Below are 16,877 nucleotides of genomic sequence, written 5' to 3' on the forward strand. Positions count from 1 at the left end.
CAAAACAATAATTTAGTAATGAACAAAAACACGGTGGAAAAAAATCAAGACGCACATGAAGCATCTCACTTACAAATGACTCAGCCTTTCCTTTATGGAACAGATCAACTAAAAGCATCAGATTTGTAGGAAGAGATAATGAGATTGGTAATGACATTATCTGATGTTGTCCTTGCTTAACATACAGCGTAGCAGTCTGACTGTCTGACTACACAGTCTGCCTTCAAATGCAATGATTCCCGTATTTTGGCTAAGCTGTTGTTGTTGACTCTTAATGCAGATTTGTCATAGTAGCAAAGAGGGTTCTCATTCCTGCCCTTCATAGTAGTGACCTTGCTCTACAATGTATCACACTCCTGTTACTTCATTTCTGCCATTTTTGCTTATTGGTGATTATCACAAATGAAAATGCTCCCGTCCATCTAAATTCTTTCTATTTTACTTAAGTCCAGAGTACTTTACTTTGATAGGCTATTTACTTCTACATATGACCTTGCTGTTGCGGCGCTCTCAGGTATTATTTGATAGGTACAAAGTTATTATCTTTTAAACTCATCTTTTCACCTTCACAGTGAAAGACACTGCTTCCTTCCTAAACTTTTAACTATGTGTTTCACCAGCAGTAATTCTTCAAAATATGCAGAAAACGGATCAGAAAAACTGCATTTTAAAAGGTTGCTTTGCAGCGCCGTTGACATGCAGTGTGGCTGTTTTGCCGTGCTTGAAAACACACGTGCATGCGTGCATTTTTGCTGTGCAAATTATATTTTTATATATATTTCAAAAGCTAATGTTTGAAAAAGAGCTCTTGACTCAGCAGACCACACTACGTTACACCTCCATAGGATTTAGTCTCCCTTGGTAATACGTGCTACTGAGTCAGGAAATGCAGCACTGTTGCTATTCTCGCTGAGAGAAGGAGGAGACGGATGGATGGAGGTGAGACAAGCTCCGCATTGTGGGGGACAAGGCTTCGGTAAATCGTGACTCAGTAGCCTTATGTGTTGGTAAATAGATGATTCTAACTCAATGGATCCCCATCTATTTGAATTTCACATGCTCGTCATGATCAAGTGTTGCAGAAAATTAATCTGCTCGCTGACTAAACTGACTTCTGAAGGGTGTCAGAGGAGGTGTTTTACACCAGTGGGAAACCCTGGGCAGGAATCACAAAGCTGTTTGGAGCCCCACTGGCACCTGCTGCTGATCGAGTGTGTTGCGGCTGAGAACGAGGTTCCTGTCACCCTCAGTCATGTCAACTGCATTCCTTTTAAAGCTTACTGCCTCCCACCTGACCTCACATATTTTACTTAAGAGAGCCAACGAGCAGAGAAATCTGTCAGAAATCCCGGTGTGGCACACACACACACACACACAGATTTAACTCCAGCTTAACCCGTCCATCTTTCCTTCTGTCTTAGTTACGTGCATGCATACGCACACACACATTTCTTCAGGTCATCTGGGCTGTGACACTAGAGGTAGTGGGCTTTGACAGGAAATCCATGCAGGTGACAAATGAGCGCTCTTATGTTTGACCGGGGAGAAAATGGAATGGGAGAAGGAAAGAGGAGGAGGAAAAGATGAAGAGTGGGGTGGGAAGTGTATGAAAAAGATGGAGAGGAGATAGATACTGAGGGTGCTGGTTGTACTGTTATATGGATAGGAGTGTGTGTATCTGTGTGTTAGCGGTGCATAAAAGGCAAACAGGGACAGAATGATGAATGCAGGGAGACTTCTTCTGTAATTAGAGTCACGATGTCCACCAAGCAAACCGACCGTGATAATAAAAAATAAAAAAACAGAGAAAAAAAAGGGAAGCAATTTTAACTTCCTACTCATATTGATGTTGACTAAGCTCAGTTATATAGTTCTGCTTTAACAAAAGCTGTACTATTAAAGCAAGAACTCCACCACCCGCTTATAACACTTCACTGCCTTCAAGATCACCCAAACTCCCTATGTTTTAAAGCCATCTCAAACAGCTAGGGTTTGGAATAAAAATCCAGTTTTACCCAGATTTTAACCACTTAAAATTCCGCTATACGGAATACTCTCTGCTGTTCCAACCCAACAAATACTGTTAATTTTCACGGTCAACCGCATGAGATTGTGAGTTTGAAAAGCTGCTCAGGGATTGCTTTCCTGTACTCAGTGCAGTCTCTGCTGACATTTCAAGAGCTCATGCTGCTCAGAGTTGCCTTGTTTTTGCATTATCTGAATAACTGCAATATTTTTAAAAAGTCTTCCATTCAATTATCCCATACTTCCACTGTAGAAATGTAGTTCATGCTCACATTAGCGAAACTAAACTTCAAATCACAACAACAGTAGCCTCAAGGCTTTCTGTATCGTAAGGTAAAGACCATACAATAACACAAAGAAAACACAAAAACCCCCAACATAATATGACCTCCTATGAGCAAGTGCTTTGGTCTCAGGAAGGGGTAGCCGGTTGGGAGTGAATCTAACTTCAGAAACGTCTGGTATAAACTGTACACCTATAGTTCAGAGTTTTCGGAAAAGAGCAACTCCAAAAAGAACCATCAGCTCATGAATGTGAGGTTCATGTGGTTGACTCGGTCAAACCAAATAAAATATTCATGACAGTAGAATCAAGCTCTGCCCCCTTTAAGAAAGCTGAAAGCTCATCTGCAGTGTATTCGCCATCGTTTCTTCTAACATGCAGCATGACACAGCCCCTCACTTGCTCTTCTAGACAGGTTGGAGTGAACTGTGGGTGGATGTCACCCACATCCACCTTTTCTCTTACCACACTCTGCGTTATTAACTAATTCAGTAACAGTAAATGATGAGTAACCTTTCAGAGCTTCAAAGATATCATAGCAGCAAGAACCAAAAAAAAATTGGACTTTACTTTGGTTCTTGCTCAGGTAATTTATGCAGCTGCACAGCAGCAAGTATGAGCAGTAGTGCAGGAACAGTCATTTTAGAGATGGGTAGACTTTACAGCACACAGGAGGCTCTGGAAGTGATCATGCACTATGAGTGTGAAGATGGCACCTCATCCTCTTCTGAGGACTCTGAGCCTGACATCGAGGAGGCTTCAGAGGTAGAAACTGTGGATAGTGTTTACAGGCTAAAAAAGGAATCAGTTCAAATCTGCAGGCTGCTGCAATGTTAAGGCAGTGCGACTTTTGCATGGATAGAAAGAGAAGTGCACCATGTGGGAACCCCATATGCAAAGACCACAGTCTGTCCATTTGCACCCTCTCCTGTATCTCAGCTGGAGACCCTCTTCTTTAAAAGGGGTATAATCCAAAAACTATAATTAATAGTTGCTATTTATATTTCCGGCTGAAGTGGTCTTAAACAACTGTGTGATTTAACCTCCTACGACCTGGCATCCACATATGTGGACATCACATTGTGGGTTGTCTAGACCACAATACTAAATTTGCTCTGCAAAGTCCTGATATCTTCTTCTCAGAAACTGCATCAGGTAAAAAGATAATTCTTTGTTCTTACATTCAGGTCCCAATCAGCCCAAATAGCAAAGAGAAATTAAAAATGCATGCCATGAAAATATTCAAGTCTTAGGAGGTGGGAAAAAAATATTACTATATAATACTTTTAAAGTATTGTGAGAAGGTGGCATTTTGGGGGGGTAGGACCTCAAATATCAATTTTTGAAGAAAAAAAAATCTGACACTGTACAAAAAATAAAAAATGCATGAAAATTAATGTTGCTGACAATCACTGACCCATCTGAGGGCCTAATAAAAATAACAATTAAAGTTAAAAAATTATTACTATATAATATTTTGTATATTTTGGCGGTAAGGTTGAGGGTGAATTGTTGAAATTCACTTTGCATGTTTGAGAGTTTTTGCATGTGATATTTGTTCAAATAAGCTGTTATATGCACAAATAAGAATTGTGTACATGTGTTTGTTACAAGAAAATGTTACATGCTGAATTAGGTTACATAACTGCTGGCAGCATGATGGTGCAGCAGATACACTGTTTCCTCACAAAGAGAAGATCCTGGGTTCGAGGCTGGTTAGAGACTTTTCTGTATGTAAGCAAAAAAAAATCTTGCTTGTGTTCTCTCTGTGCCTGCATTGGTTCACTCCGAGTACTCCGGTTTCTTCGCCTTCCTGCCAAAGACAAACATGTTATGTTAACTGATGATGGTAAAATAGATAGATATGCACAAGTGGCCTGTTTAGGATGGACTCGACCTATGACATCTGGAATAATCTCCAGCCTTCCCCCAAACTTAAATTGGATAAGTGGAAGGAAATGGATGAATAATATTTAATTGTGCTCTTTGCTTCCCAGTTCAGCCGTATAGATTCCTTGGTGATTGTTAGAGCAATTTCAGTGCGATATAATGTGGGGGGACCACAGAATGCAGTAAGAGAAAGTTGGCGAGTGATGTTTTCACTGAAGTGCTCTGTAAGGGTGCATAACCAGAGAACTGGAAATGATTATCTGTATTCGTGATGGAGCTGAAAAAATGTCTGAATCCTGTCTTTAGCAGTTTTTGTTCATACCTTGTGGGGGAGAAAAGAGAAGTCTGTGTCACACATGTGTGACTTTGTAGTAACCCGCAGTGTTGTACCACTTGCTTGAACTTGGAAGACTTTCAAATACTTTCAATCTATATTATTTTGTTGCACTCACTCCACCCTCCTTCCAGGATCTTGGGGTGCAAAAATTACTTTTTATAATATTTGGCATTTTTCAAACAGTTTTATAATCTTGGCTGTGCGGCACGAAAACACTTCCACTGGAATAGTTGGAAAAATGAGCATCCAAATGGGAAAATTCATGCGAATGCCCACTCAAGTAAGAAAAACAAGATTAGAAAACTCTGAGAAGTGAGTCAGACAGAAAAACATGGCAGATGGAAGGGAGTAGTTAGGTGATAGTAGGGAAATATTGATTAATGGTGCACATACTGCACAAATCATTTTTTGCTAACATGATATTAAGTTTTAACTTTTAGCTAATGCCTTCACAAAGTGTTTAGTTATTACTGTAGATTTGCTAGTGGTTATAAAGTGGAAACAGCCGACAACCCAAGCAGTAAAATACAACGCAAAACCTGAGAATCTATGATGCCTTGCATCGACTGTTAGTACTATTAGCCACACAGCAACCACGCTATTTATCAGAAAATTTGGACTGATTGGATACACTGACTGGCGTTAGCTGAGGTGAAACCTAGTGATATAGTCACTTGTGTTAGCCTCTACCCATCAGTTGCCCATCAATTGCATAATGTGCAATATATACTGTAGTTAGGAGCTGATGCCTGTTTGTAAAGCTCTACAAAGGAAATTTAGCACAGAGCATGTAGCCCCGTGGCAATGACACCATGCTTAAGCAGAATGCTAACTGGGTAAAAAGCTGGGTGGAAAATAAAAGGGAATGACAGTGAAGTTCACCATCAAGAGAAGGAAGCAGGAAAAATACATAAAAGTTTTTTTTTTTTAAATGTTTCCCTATGAAACAGTGACTGGAGTAGACACGTTCCTTACTTTCAACACTCAGTTTCACTTCAGCTCACAGAAGTTTCACCTGATTAGAAGACTATCAACACTCAGTTTCACTTCAGCTCACAGAAGTTTCACCTGATTAGAAGACTATCCCACATATGGGGAATGCATGGTCCACATATTTTCGCCACTGCCCACTAATGATAGCACACAGCTACAACAAAAGCTCTCTGCAGCACCTATGGACTACCAACGCACTGCCATGCTGCTCGCTTAACATTAAGTATACACTTTAAATAACTGTGTTATAAGAAATTTGTTTTACATGATAAATAAAAAAGCTATAGTAACATGTTTTTCCTGTGAGGCTGTTACAATAACTTCTCTTTTACTGTTCTGCCAGTTGATTTCATGAACTTTGTTGGCACAAATTTTGCACTACAATACTGAAAATCATATTAATAGAGCATCTATTTGCCATTTCTTAGAACCACACATAATTTTAAATGTCATTTTATGCTAATAAATGGTACTGGTGTTTTACTGGAAAAGTCTATTCTTCTTAAGACGGAAAACAAACAGAGCATTGTAAAATCAGTAGCGATAGCTGAATCTATACCAACTCTGGCCACATCTTTACCATTTCCCTTCAGCTTTTTGATTCCACAGTTCAATGGATTTTCTTTCTCCTTGCCAGCCATTAACCCATTCACCCAAACATGTTGCTCCTCGTGCTGTGTGCATGGGTGAAGCAATCAGCAAAGGGGATTTCTAGGATTAAGCTAAATGGCTGCTAACACAAAACGGCCACAGAACTAGCTACAGAGATGTGATTGGATCCAATTGGAACAACAACAAAATCTCATCAAGAGCATCTGAATTGATCACCATGCTTAGGGGACCACCTGAGGTGTGTGTCGCAATTTCATCCTGCGATCCTGCCAAGAGGCAGTCACGTGTCGGCATTACTGGTCAAACATTATCACGAGAAGACATACCATCAATGACGAGGGATCACCATGAATGAACTTCGAGCTAACGGATTCTGGATTCTTGGATGCAAGATTGTGTCATCTTACATCTATAAATGTGTAAAATGCAGAAGGTTCAGAAGGCGCACAAAGCAGCAGAAGATGGCAGACCTCCCAGATGATCGGATGGAGACCATACCGGCATGCACCTACTGTGGGATGGACTACTTTGGTCCTTTTTATGTCAAAGAAGGCCGCAAGGAGCTAAAGCGTTATGGTTTGCTAATCACTTGCATGTGCTCCAGAGCAGTGCATCTTGAAATGCTTGAAGATCTCTCTACAGATTCCCTCATCAAGTCCTTACGTGCATTCATAGTCATCAGAGGTACAGTTCGCCAGATAAGATGCGATCAAGGTACAAATTTTGTTGGCACTAGAAATGAGTTTATTGGAGCATTTAAGGAAATGGATCAAGCCAAGCTAGGGAAACTGGACTGCGAGTTTCTCATGAACACCCCAGCATCTAGTCACATGGGTGGTGTCTGGGAAAGACAAATTCGCACCATAAGAAGTGTTCTCATGTCCATTCTGGAACAATCAGCCAAACAACTCAACAGCTCCTCTTTGAAGACATTCCTGTATGAAGTCATGGCAGTGATTAATAGCAGACCATTGACTACTGACGTTGTCCTCCTGAAGGATGAGATAACTCCACGCAACCAGTAGAAGTTGGCAAGGATCATTGAGGTGTATCCTGGAAAGGATGGAAAAGTGAGGAAGGTGAAATTGCTGCTGAGTGATCCAACCCTGGATAGAGCAGGAAAACGTACCTCCAAACCTGTGCACCTGGAAAGACCCATTCAGAAAACAGTCATTCTGATGGAAGCGGAAGAAGATTCTCCACCGCACTCTGCTTAAAGGATAATTCATGATAGTTCATTCAAAAGCCGTTCGTTAGTTCATAGGCAATACTTTATTCTTTAAAATCACAAGTGATTGGTGGGAGTGTAATGGTCTTTTGCATTTGATGTTTGTTAAGCTGTATGTCTGGATTTTGTTCTTTTGCGCCCTCTGGTGGTGCAGTGCTGCAGTTCCCAGTTAGCTCCACACATGGAGAAAATATCGTTGAAAGAGTAGAAATAATTGCGAAAGAAGATGGAGGATAAGGCAATAAGGCCATAAAGGACTATTTAGCACCTCCGAGGTTTATGTGTTTTAAATGTTTTATTTTCTGTAATTAAGGACTTTTGATTGATTGGCACTAAGTACAAGAGCACATTTTAATGTGATGTTTTGTTTATTGTTTGTCCGTGAGCAGTTCTCACGGGTTGCCAAGACCAGAATAAACCCTGTTCTATAACTACATCGTGCGTACGTCAATCCTTGAGGGTGCTACAATCAGCATTATTCTTTCTGCTTCAGCCATGGCAGCCTCAGTGCAGCAAGATCTAAATTATTATTTATTTGACTGGCAGAGAGGCAGATTAGCTTCCAATGGTTAATTCATTCCCCTTCTTAATTTTTTAAAAGTTGGCCTGATGGCACTGCCAGTTTTTCTCACAAGAGCCGAGCTAAGGTTCATGGTGGCCTTATAGTAACCAAAGATAGAGAACGTGTGAGGGCACCGCGCTATTACTTCTGTTTCCATGGTAACAGCTGCTTGGTTGCTTTAGGAGCCAGGTTTCCCTAGGAGATGAAGCTGGTGTGTGTTTGTGCATTCGTTAGTGTGTGTATGTGTGCACATGTCCGTGCATGTGTGTGGAAAAAGCATTTTTGCCAAGGCCGTCTGTGCAACCCGCAGAGGCCCTGATTTCAGCCCCGAAGGGCTGGATAGAAAATAGGTGTGGTCTGGTGTAACGCCACTGATGTGAAACGCTCTTCCTTCCCTTATAAAGGCATAAAGACTATGCAGGAGCTCCTCCCACTCAGCAGAGGGGAGGACAGGCAGGGAGCATCTCTCAGACCACAGTTGGGGTGGATTTTATGTCACTGATGATTCGGACTCCTTATCATCATCGTCGTCATCGTTTATTTATATAGCACTTTAAAAACACACAAGGTTGACCAAAGTGACTCCTTTGTGTAATGAAACAAGGACAAAGATGTTGCATTAAATGATATCTACTTTTAACAGATTCTCAAGTGCTTATCTTAGAATCACAAATGTCTCATTACAGTTTTACAGACTGTACATTTTGCTTACACTTTCTGAATCGTAGTTTAGATATTGATTGGAGAACAAGTTGGGCTGTGCAGCAAAGGATTCCTGATGCAATCATATCAGTAACATGTGCAAATGATATGGGATCCAAAGTAACATTTATGTGTTTTACTCTGGCCTGTAGTGCCGTTTATCTGTCTATATTGTTTGCGCGTGGGTGGACCAGTTTTGGAGCTTTTGGCTGCAGAGTAACCAGGTCATGATTTCTGGAAAGAAATGCTGATACTTAGTTTTTGTGACTTTTTTGGCCCCTTAAGCACCACAAGTTCTGTTATATTCAAGAGATGGCTGATATGTCTGCTCCCCAAATTGCTCACATCGGGGAACTCACAACACACTCGCAAAACATATCTCTAATTTTGCCCTCCAGTTCAGCTGTCTCTTCAAACTCTAATCAGCAGATGCCACCTTAGTCTTCCACATCTTTAAAAAAACAGTGTTTTTACACTTTTGTGTGTTTGTTTGTTTGTTTGTTTTACACACACACGTGTGAATGTGTGTGTGTGAATGGGTGCATGACTGGTTGTGTAAAGCGCTTTGGGGTCTTTAGGGACTAGTAAAGCGCTATACAAATACAGGCCATTTACCATTTATCCTCTTCCTTTTGTCTTTTGCAGTATTTTCTGCTCATACAACTTGGGCCTGCACCTTTATGCTGTCCCACTTACTATGTGTTCTTATATGTGTGCTTGTGTGTGTCTCTGTGTGTGTGTGTGTGTGCGCACGCACAACAGAAATTTGCCAAGGGCCAGACTCTGTTGGACATGGTGTGTGGCCATCTGAACCTGCTGGAGAGGGACTACTTTGGCTTGACTTTCCAGGACACAGACAACACCAAGGTCAGACACACAAACACACACACCACCCACCCACACAGATATGCATAGATGGGCACAGCAGGACATCTTACTTGTGCGTTTATTTATTCACTTTTACAGTTTTACATGTGTAACTGAAACTCTGTAATGATCGCCAGATGCAGCTGCAGTTAAACGAAATGCAGACTTCATACACACACACATGCACGTGTACACTGGGTGTTTATTACACACTTTATTTCCTAAAGTTTGAGCTGCTGATTTTTGATAGAAAGACTAACTTTAAATAGAAAACGCCCCCATTTCTGGTTTCTCCACAGTCTTCTGCTATTGTCAAGCTATTATACTGAGCTTTAATGTCATTTAATTACATTTTTATTACCACAGTGACCATTAATTTGGGGGTTTAATTTGGGCTCTTTTGTGGATAGTTTTCAAGTGGTTTTTTGTGGTTGCTTTTTATGGAGTATTTACTGTTTTGTTTGGGTTTTTGTCACTGACTTCAGAAGAAATGTCAGCCAGTCCTTCAGTCCATTTAACTCCTGCTTCAATGGTTTCTCCAGGTGTTATAAAGCAGTGAACCTCTGGCTGCCCTTTTAACTTTGCTTAACCACTTACAGCCTGAAAGTGGCACACGTGGCCTTTAATATTTTAGAATGTGATTAGACAGTATGGCCTTTTAAAAATAGTGCAGAGGGTCTGCAGTCCACCATGAAAGCTATAGTGGCATTAAGCAGACAGAACTGAATTCAACTGGCATTTATCGGCCTTAATATTAATGCTTTCTGTGTTTATAGAAGCCTTCATCGAGTTTCATGAATACAGTTGAATCCAACAGGGGAACAGAGTTATAAAAGGGAGAGCAATCAGCGAGGTCCAGTTCTTTAAAGGGCTCTTAAACAAGAATATGGAGGTGGAATTTCTCAAAGGGGATTGTCTCTTTCTTTCTTTATCAGAATTGGCTGGATCCCTCTAAAGAGATTAAGAAGCAAATCCGGGGTAAGTGCAGCAGATGCACGCATACTGTACACACATGCACATGCACACACACAAAAAACAGCAGAGGCACAGACATCCTTCACTAAACAACCTTTGCTGGGGCTTCGTCCACAGTTGGTCCCTGGAATTTCGGGTTTGCTGTCAAGTTCTACCCTCCAGACCCATCTGTGCTCATTGAAGACATTACCAGGTAGGTTTGACTGCTTCTGTTAAGCTTGCTTGTCAAATCAACCATCAACTATATCAACCACTGCACTCAAAAAATAGTGTTCTGGTCATTGTTAACTTCTCTTGAACCTTTGACCTAAATTGTTTAATAGGACTATAGTCGCCTGCTATCAAAGAATTGAGGCTGAGACTCATTACAGTACTCGATTCCTTCAGATGTTCCAGTTAGGCTGACACTTAGATCTTGAAGGGAAGTGTTACCAGCATCTCTGCCTCTGTTTTTTAGGTACTATTTGTGCCTGCAGCTGAGGGATGACATCCTGTCAGGTCGTCTCCCATGCTCATTTGTCACGCATGCCCTTCTGGGCTCCTACACAGTCCAGGCGGAACTGGGAGACTATGAGCCCGAGGAACATGGTCCAGACTACGTCAGCGATTTCCACTTTGCCCCCAACCAGACGCGCGAGCTGGAGGAGAGAGTGATGGAACTACACCATAACTACAGGTCATAGAAAATATGACTTCATTAGTAAACTCAATGCTCTTGTTTGCGATCTGAGGAATTAATATGAATAATAAGAAGTGAAGGATCGGTTGTGGCATTTGCACTGTAGGGGAATGAGTCCAGCAGAAGCAGAGATGAACTTTCTAGAAAATGCCAAGAAGCTCTCGATGTATGGAGTTGACCTGCACCACGCTAAGGTACAGGGATGCTCTCTTTATTGTTTCTCAGTCTTTTTATCTGTCAGTACCTCTTTTTTGGGCTCTTTGATACTCTGTGAATTTGTTTAATAGGATTCAGAGGGAATCGACATAATGCTCGGTGTCAGTGCCAACGGTCTGCTCATCTACCGTGACCGCCTCAGGATCAATCGGTTCGCCTGGCCAAAAATCCTGAAAATCTCCTATAAGAGAAGCAACTTTTACATCAAGATCCGCCCTGGAGAGGTTAATAAAAAACGTTTTGTTATCTGTTCTTTAGTATTTTGCTTGGAAGAGCTGGAGTTCACAAGTACTGCATGCACAACCCCACCAGAGCAGCTCTTTGTCACTTTGCCAGAACTGAGGCGAGTGAAATAAAGAGTCATTTGGTAAAGAGCTAGCTTCACATTTCTATTTCATGGTTTCACAGTTGTTAAAATTATATCACCGCCTGTCTTGACTCGTCCAAAGCAGTGCAAATAGTCATTTCATGGTTTGATAAAAGTGTTACTTCTGAGATGTATCTTGCTGCACACCATGTGACAACTGCAGAGAGTATTTTATCAGGCATTATTTATAGACTTTAGAGATGCCGTTCTTAAAGATTTGGCTGATAGGTCATGTTTTTATTCTTGTCCTTCTCTCTTTCTCGACTTTCGAGTGTGATTAGCCAGTCGGGAGGATTTGCATTTTCATAAAGGATTTTACTTACAAGTGTAGCAGTCACGTTATGCTCGCTCTGGTTTTTCAACTCCCTAAAGTTATTATGATTTCCCTTCATTCTTTGGCCTTTAGGGTATCTGCAGTGCTTTATATCCACAGTTAAACTGACTTTGACATCTTCATAGTGAATACCAAGTCCATTCTGTGCATACGCTTTGTTCTTCAGATGTATCCTCTTAAGTCAGCTGTCACTTTAAATTTGCCTGGAGGGTCATCATTGTGGTTTAAAACCGCTTTTATTCTAATCTGTCCCCATAGTGTTTTTGTGTGAAACTAAAGTGCTTCCTTTTGTGAATGGACTCCTCCCAATGTTTAAGGACCTGTTATAATGCTAATAACCTATTGATCTGAAAGCATTTTCCTCCCTGTTCACACAACTGAATGTCTGATGGACTGAGTGCATGAACAACTAATTTATAGGTTGGTTAGAGATGGAAAATCTACCTGTCATGGTAGCAGGAGACACAAGGCGAGTAAACAGAAAACACTGATTTTTCCATTGCTGCAGAGTAAACACATTTCACCCTGCCGCCCTCCCTCCATCTTCCACTTCACTCGCTTCCCTCACTCTCTTTTTCTTCTTCACCTCCCTGCCGCCTCCTCCTTTCACCACCTCCACTCATGTCCCTCATCACTCAGTATGAACAGTTTGAGAGCACCATAGGCTTCAAGCTGCCCAACCATCGGGCCTCGAAGCGATTGTGGAAGGTCTGCATTGAGCACCACACCTTCTTCAGGTAGGCCTTAATGCTCACAGATACAAACAGCACGTTTTCTGCACTGTGCTCACTCTGACCTGCATGAACCTTGGCACAGTAGACCTAGAGTATCCCTAAAGTGTTGATTTTCTAACTATTGATTGTAACAGTTTTCTTAAAGAGTCTGTAGATGAGTGATAAAAAAAAAAAGCTCTCAAAAATTTATTTGATGATTTCTGAGGTAGGAAGAAGAAAACAAGTCTTGCAGCAAATACATCAAAATGAATCATAGGAAAGTCATTTGATATAGGGCATACAGAAAGTGTGAACACTGACCTTGTTTGTAGGATTTGTACTGATAAATTGGATATTTTTAGGGGTTTACACTGATTTTTCTTTTACTTTGTTAGTTCCTCGAGTCAGTAAATATATGATAGAAGAGAGAGCTTTCTTGTCTACATGGTACAGTTGTGGTCATAATTTTAAATGCACTCATGATGGGCATTAATTTCATGGTAATTTTGACCTTTTAATGAACTGTTCTTTTTTCAAGAACAGCATATATCTTAAATGAATAAAATGAAATTTAAAAAAAAAAAAAACAAGTATTTGGTTCCCAGGTTTACATTTATTTTAGATTTTCTCTAATCCAGATGGGATTAAAAGTATACATGCAGGCTCAGATATATAGATAATTGGTTAAATGTCTCAGCACTTAAACCAGATGCTTTTGGTAGCCATCAACATGGTTGTGGTCAGTGCATTGGAAAGGGGATTCCAGAGGTTTAATGTTAGCCTACTTTATCAATTCCAAAACTAGTTTGGGATCATTTTCTTGTTTTTTCCAAGTTTTGAGCTGTTGAGATTAAGTTGAAAACTTTGGAGGTAATCCTCCTTCTTCATTTTTGACATTCACTTTGTATCACATACCACTACCACTGGTGGCAAAACAGCCCCAGAGCATGATGCTACTGCCACCATGCTTAACAGCTGGTACAGTGTTCTCAGATTTGAAAGCCTCACCTTTACTCCTCCAAAGATACGTCTTGTCATTTTGGCCAGATAGTTCAATCCTTGTCTGACCAGAAAAAGAAGGCATTTGTCCATGTGGGCAGCTGCAAATTTCTGTTGAGTTTTTGTTGTCAATTTAGGAGCTGGAGCGTCTCTCTTTGTCACCACCTTCTCAGTCCATAGAGATGAAAAACTGTGGACAGTGATGGTGGCGTTACAGTGGTTTCCAGTTCATGGCAAGCTTGAGCTTTGGTAGTTTCTGAACATCCGAACCAACTTCCTCTCATCTGAGGGTGGCAGTTTGGGTCTTCTTCCAGATCTTGCATGCAAAGTGGGGGATACATCTCAATAACTTGTACGCAGGTGCAAGTGTCTAAATGGAAGATCCTGAAATCTGCAAATGTTTAGAAATGGTCCATCATGCTTCTGGAATGGCCTTCTTAAAGACCTTACCTCAATCCTATTGATGATTTGTGCACTATGCTTAAAGGCCATGTCTGTGTCAGGAAACCAACTTAAGTGAATTCTATCAACTGTGCCAAGGTCAGATATCCAGCCTGGATTATGCCAGAAACCTGTTGATGGCTACCAAAATCATCTGGTTGAGGTGCAACTTGCTGAGAAACATTTAATCAAATATTTGTGTGCTGCTTGTTTTCTTTCTCAACAGGTGATCCCAGGTGATCGATATATGTATTTTTTTTTCTGCTTATTCTGTTGGTTTTTGTTTTTTGCCCTTCTCCCCCGTCCCTCTTCTCAGCTGTTTTTCTTTCCCTCTTTCTTTCTCCCCTTCTTTCCCCCAGTCAAGTCTGTCCCGTATTCAGCAAGTGAAAATAAAATAAACAATAAAAGGTGAAAAAAAAAAAGAAAAAAAAATATTTGTGTGGATTTATGTATACTTTTGACCCTATTTGGATTAGATAAAATCCAAAGCAATTTCAGACTTGTGCACCTAATTCTAGGTTTTTAAAATCTGAACTATAAAATAACTGCTGGAAAATTCTATTTTTTTACTTTCTGATTTTAAAAAAGTTGTATCAATTTGCATTGAGTTTCTGCATTAATTTGCATTGTTTTTTCTACAACCAGTATTTTCTTTTACAATCTATTGCTTAAATTTAGTTTGCAGGTTTTTTAGGAAAAAAAAAGACTGATGACGTAGAGGTCTCAGAAATTCATTAAAATTCATGTAACATTGCAACTCATAATACACTTAGTGTTACAAGGTTAAAGATGTATCCAGTGCAATCATTCTATCCTAGAAACAGAACACTTTAAAGAAATCACTAGAAAGTCCAAAATTACCACAACAAAAATGCCCACGATAAGTATAGGTTAACTCATCAGACAAGATATGATTAGCTTAGATGAAGAGAAACTGTTATGAGAGTCAAAAGTTATGATTTAAAGACTTTAGACATGCTGTTAATGAAACATAGGTGGGCTTTGATGAAATCATGAAAACTCATGAAAACATACGAATGTTGGGAAAACGGGAAACACAACGAGGTCAGACTGGATGTCAGTCAGACAAACTGATAAAAGACTGAGAGAAGGGCAGGACTAAATAAAGCACAGAGTGCTAATTGGGTAGCAAGACACAGGTGGAGGCAGGAGATTCTTTAGTTAATTCCAGTAAATTTCCAGAGAAATCAATAAATAATGGTTCCGCAAAGCTCTATCGAATATGTGCCACATACATTCATTTTTAAGTAAACTAAACCTTCCTGCAGGTTGGTTTCCCCAGAGCCACCTCCCAAGGGCTTCCTGGTGATTGGCTCCAAGTTCCGCTACAGCGGGCGGACCCAAGCCCAGACCAGACAGGCTAGCGCTCTGATTGACAGGCCCGCTCCACAGTTCGATCGTTCTGTTAGCAAGAGGTACCTGCTGCCTCGAAGCATTGATGGAGGTAAGAACCCAGACTCTTTCACTGTCGGTGTGGACACTTGCCGTGAGGCAGTTTGTTCTCTCCACAGAGTACAAATATTTCAGCAAGAATGTTTGTTGATTTTGTGTTGCAGCCCTCAAAGTGAAAGGGGCCAGACGTTCCTTGTCAAAAACAAGAATTAACATTAGATTTAGATATCATTTTATGCGCAGCACATTCAAAAGCTTAACCTAAAAACTCTTGGTGTTTTATGGTTACCCTCCACTTGCTTTCAACCAGCCTCGGCTCTTGGTGACAGTATGGACCAGCTGTCCCAACGAAGCTCCAGTGAGCGCACACAGTTCATGTCTAGAGAAGATCTGGACCAAGAGGGCAGCCTAGACCTGGACCACGATCAGTATCATTATCAAGACCAAGATCAGGACCAGTACACAGATCAGGAAGACGATCAGAAGCCGACACTGGGTGCCAATATCTCACCACCGACCAAGACTTTGGAGCTGAAGGTACCAGATGAGAGGACAGACTTGAAATGCACAGAAATCCGACTTCATTCATGCTCTGATTTTCATAGTTCAAAGCTGTACGAACAAATTACATGTCATTGTTAAGAAGAAGAGAGTTTCTATTTAGCCACAACTGATCAATCAGCAGTGCAAATGAAATCAACACATCTGTTAAATAGGATGCTGTAAATGTAAAAGCTACATCGCAGTTTTGAGGACACTGCAGAGAAATAAACAAAAAGCAATTAATCTGATTCATTTGGAAAGGTAAACAGCACGCTGTGCATCACAACTGAAAAATATCTCACATTAACTCATCTTCTCTTTCCTCGTTCCTTTTTTATTTAAGAATGTAATCACCTTTCCTATTCTTCTCTCCTTGGCTTAATTAACCTGAATCCTGCTCTTCCGGTTATGAGACTTCTCAGTATGCACCTTCTTTTCTCGTCATTTTTCTTAAATCATCTCCTCAAATCCAACTCGACCTCTTTGTAGTACATAAAACGTCTCTAACCGAGCACCCTGCCTTTAACCAGTAACATTCTCTTTGTATCACCGTAAACTTAACAATCTTAGCTAACCTCTTCTTACATTTCTGTCCTGTGCCTTGTGCTTTCCTTCAGGGTGAGGAAGCAGGCTCGCCTGTAGACTCAAAGCCAGAGGTATTTTGGTATTGGACTTTGGTGTCTGTATACGTGCTTTTT

The 16,877-nt window shown here is 40.7% G+C and overlaps 1 protein-coding gene across 5 annotated transcripts in view; it reads left to right on the plus strand.

Annotated features, from left to right (window-relative positions):
* LOC146495253 (band 4.1-like protein 1) overlaps positions 1 to 16,877 on the plus strand; it is a 43,526-nt gene that overhangs the window by 16,366 nt on the left and 10,283 nt on the right. For 4 of the 5 annotated variants that reach the window (XM_085146482.1, XM_085146486.1, XM_085146484.1 and 1 more), the window contains exons 4-13: positions 9,395 to 9,499; positions 10,435 to 10,477; positions 10,592 to 10,667; positions 10,932 to 11,150; positions 11,260 to 11,347; positions 11,441 to 11,593; positions 12,710 to 12,807; positions 15,513 to 15,688; positions 15,947 to 16,173; positions 16,797 to 16,835. In XM_085146482.1, coding sequence (XP_085002608.1) covers positions 9,395 to 9,499; positions 10,435 to 10,477; positions 10,592 to 10,667; positions 10,932 to 11,150; positions 11,260 to 11,347; positions 11,441 to 11,593; positions 12,710 to 12,807; positions 15,513 to 15,688; positions 15,947 to 16,173; positions 16,797 to 16,835 — 1,224 coding nt within the window. The remainder of the gene's footprint in view (positions 1 to 9,394; positions 9,500 to 10,434; positions 10,478 to 10,591; positions 10,668 to 10,931; positions 11,151 to 11,259; positions 11,348 to 11,440; positions 11,594 to 12,709; positions 12,808 to 15,512; positions 15,689 to 15,946; positions 16,174 to 16,796; positions 16,836 to 16,877) is intronic. The other variant, XM_085146485.1, reaches the window with a different exon arrangement.

This window comes from Neolamprologus multifasciatus, chromosome 20 (assembly GCF_963576455.1).
Source record: "Neolamprologus multifasciatus chromosome 20, fNeoMul1.2, whole genome shotgun sequence".
Classification (NCBI taxonomy): domain Eukaryota; kingdom Metazoa; phylum Chordata; class Actinopteri; order Cichliformes; family Cichlidae; genus Neolamprologus; species Neolamprologus multifasciatus.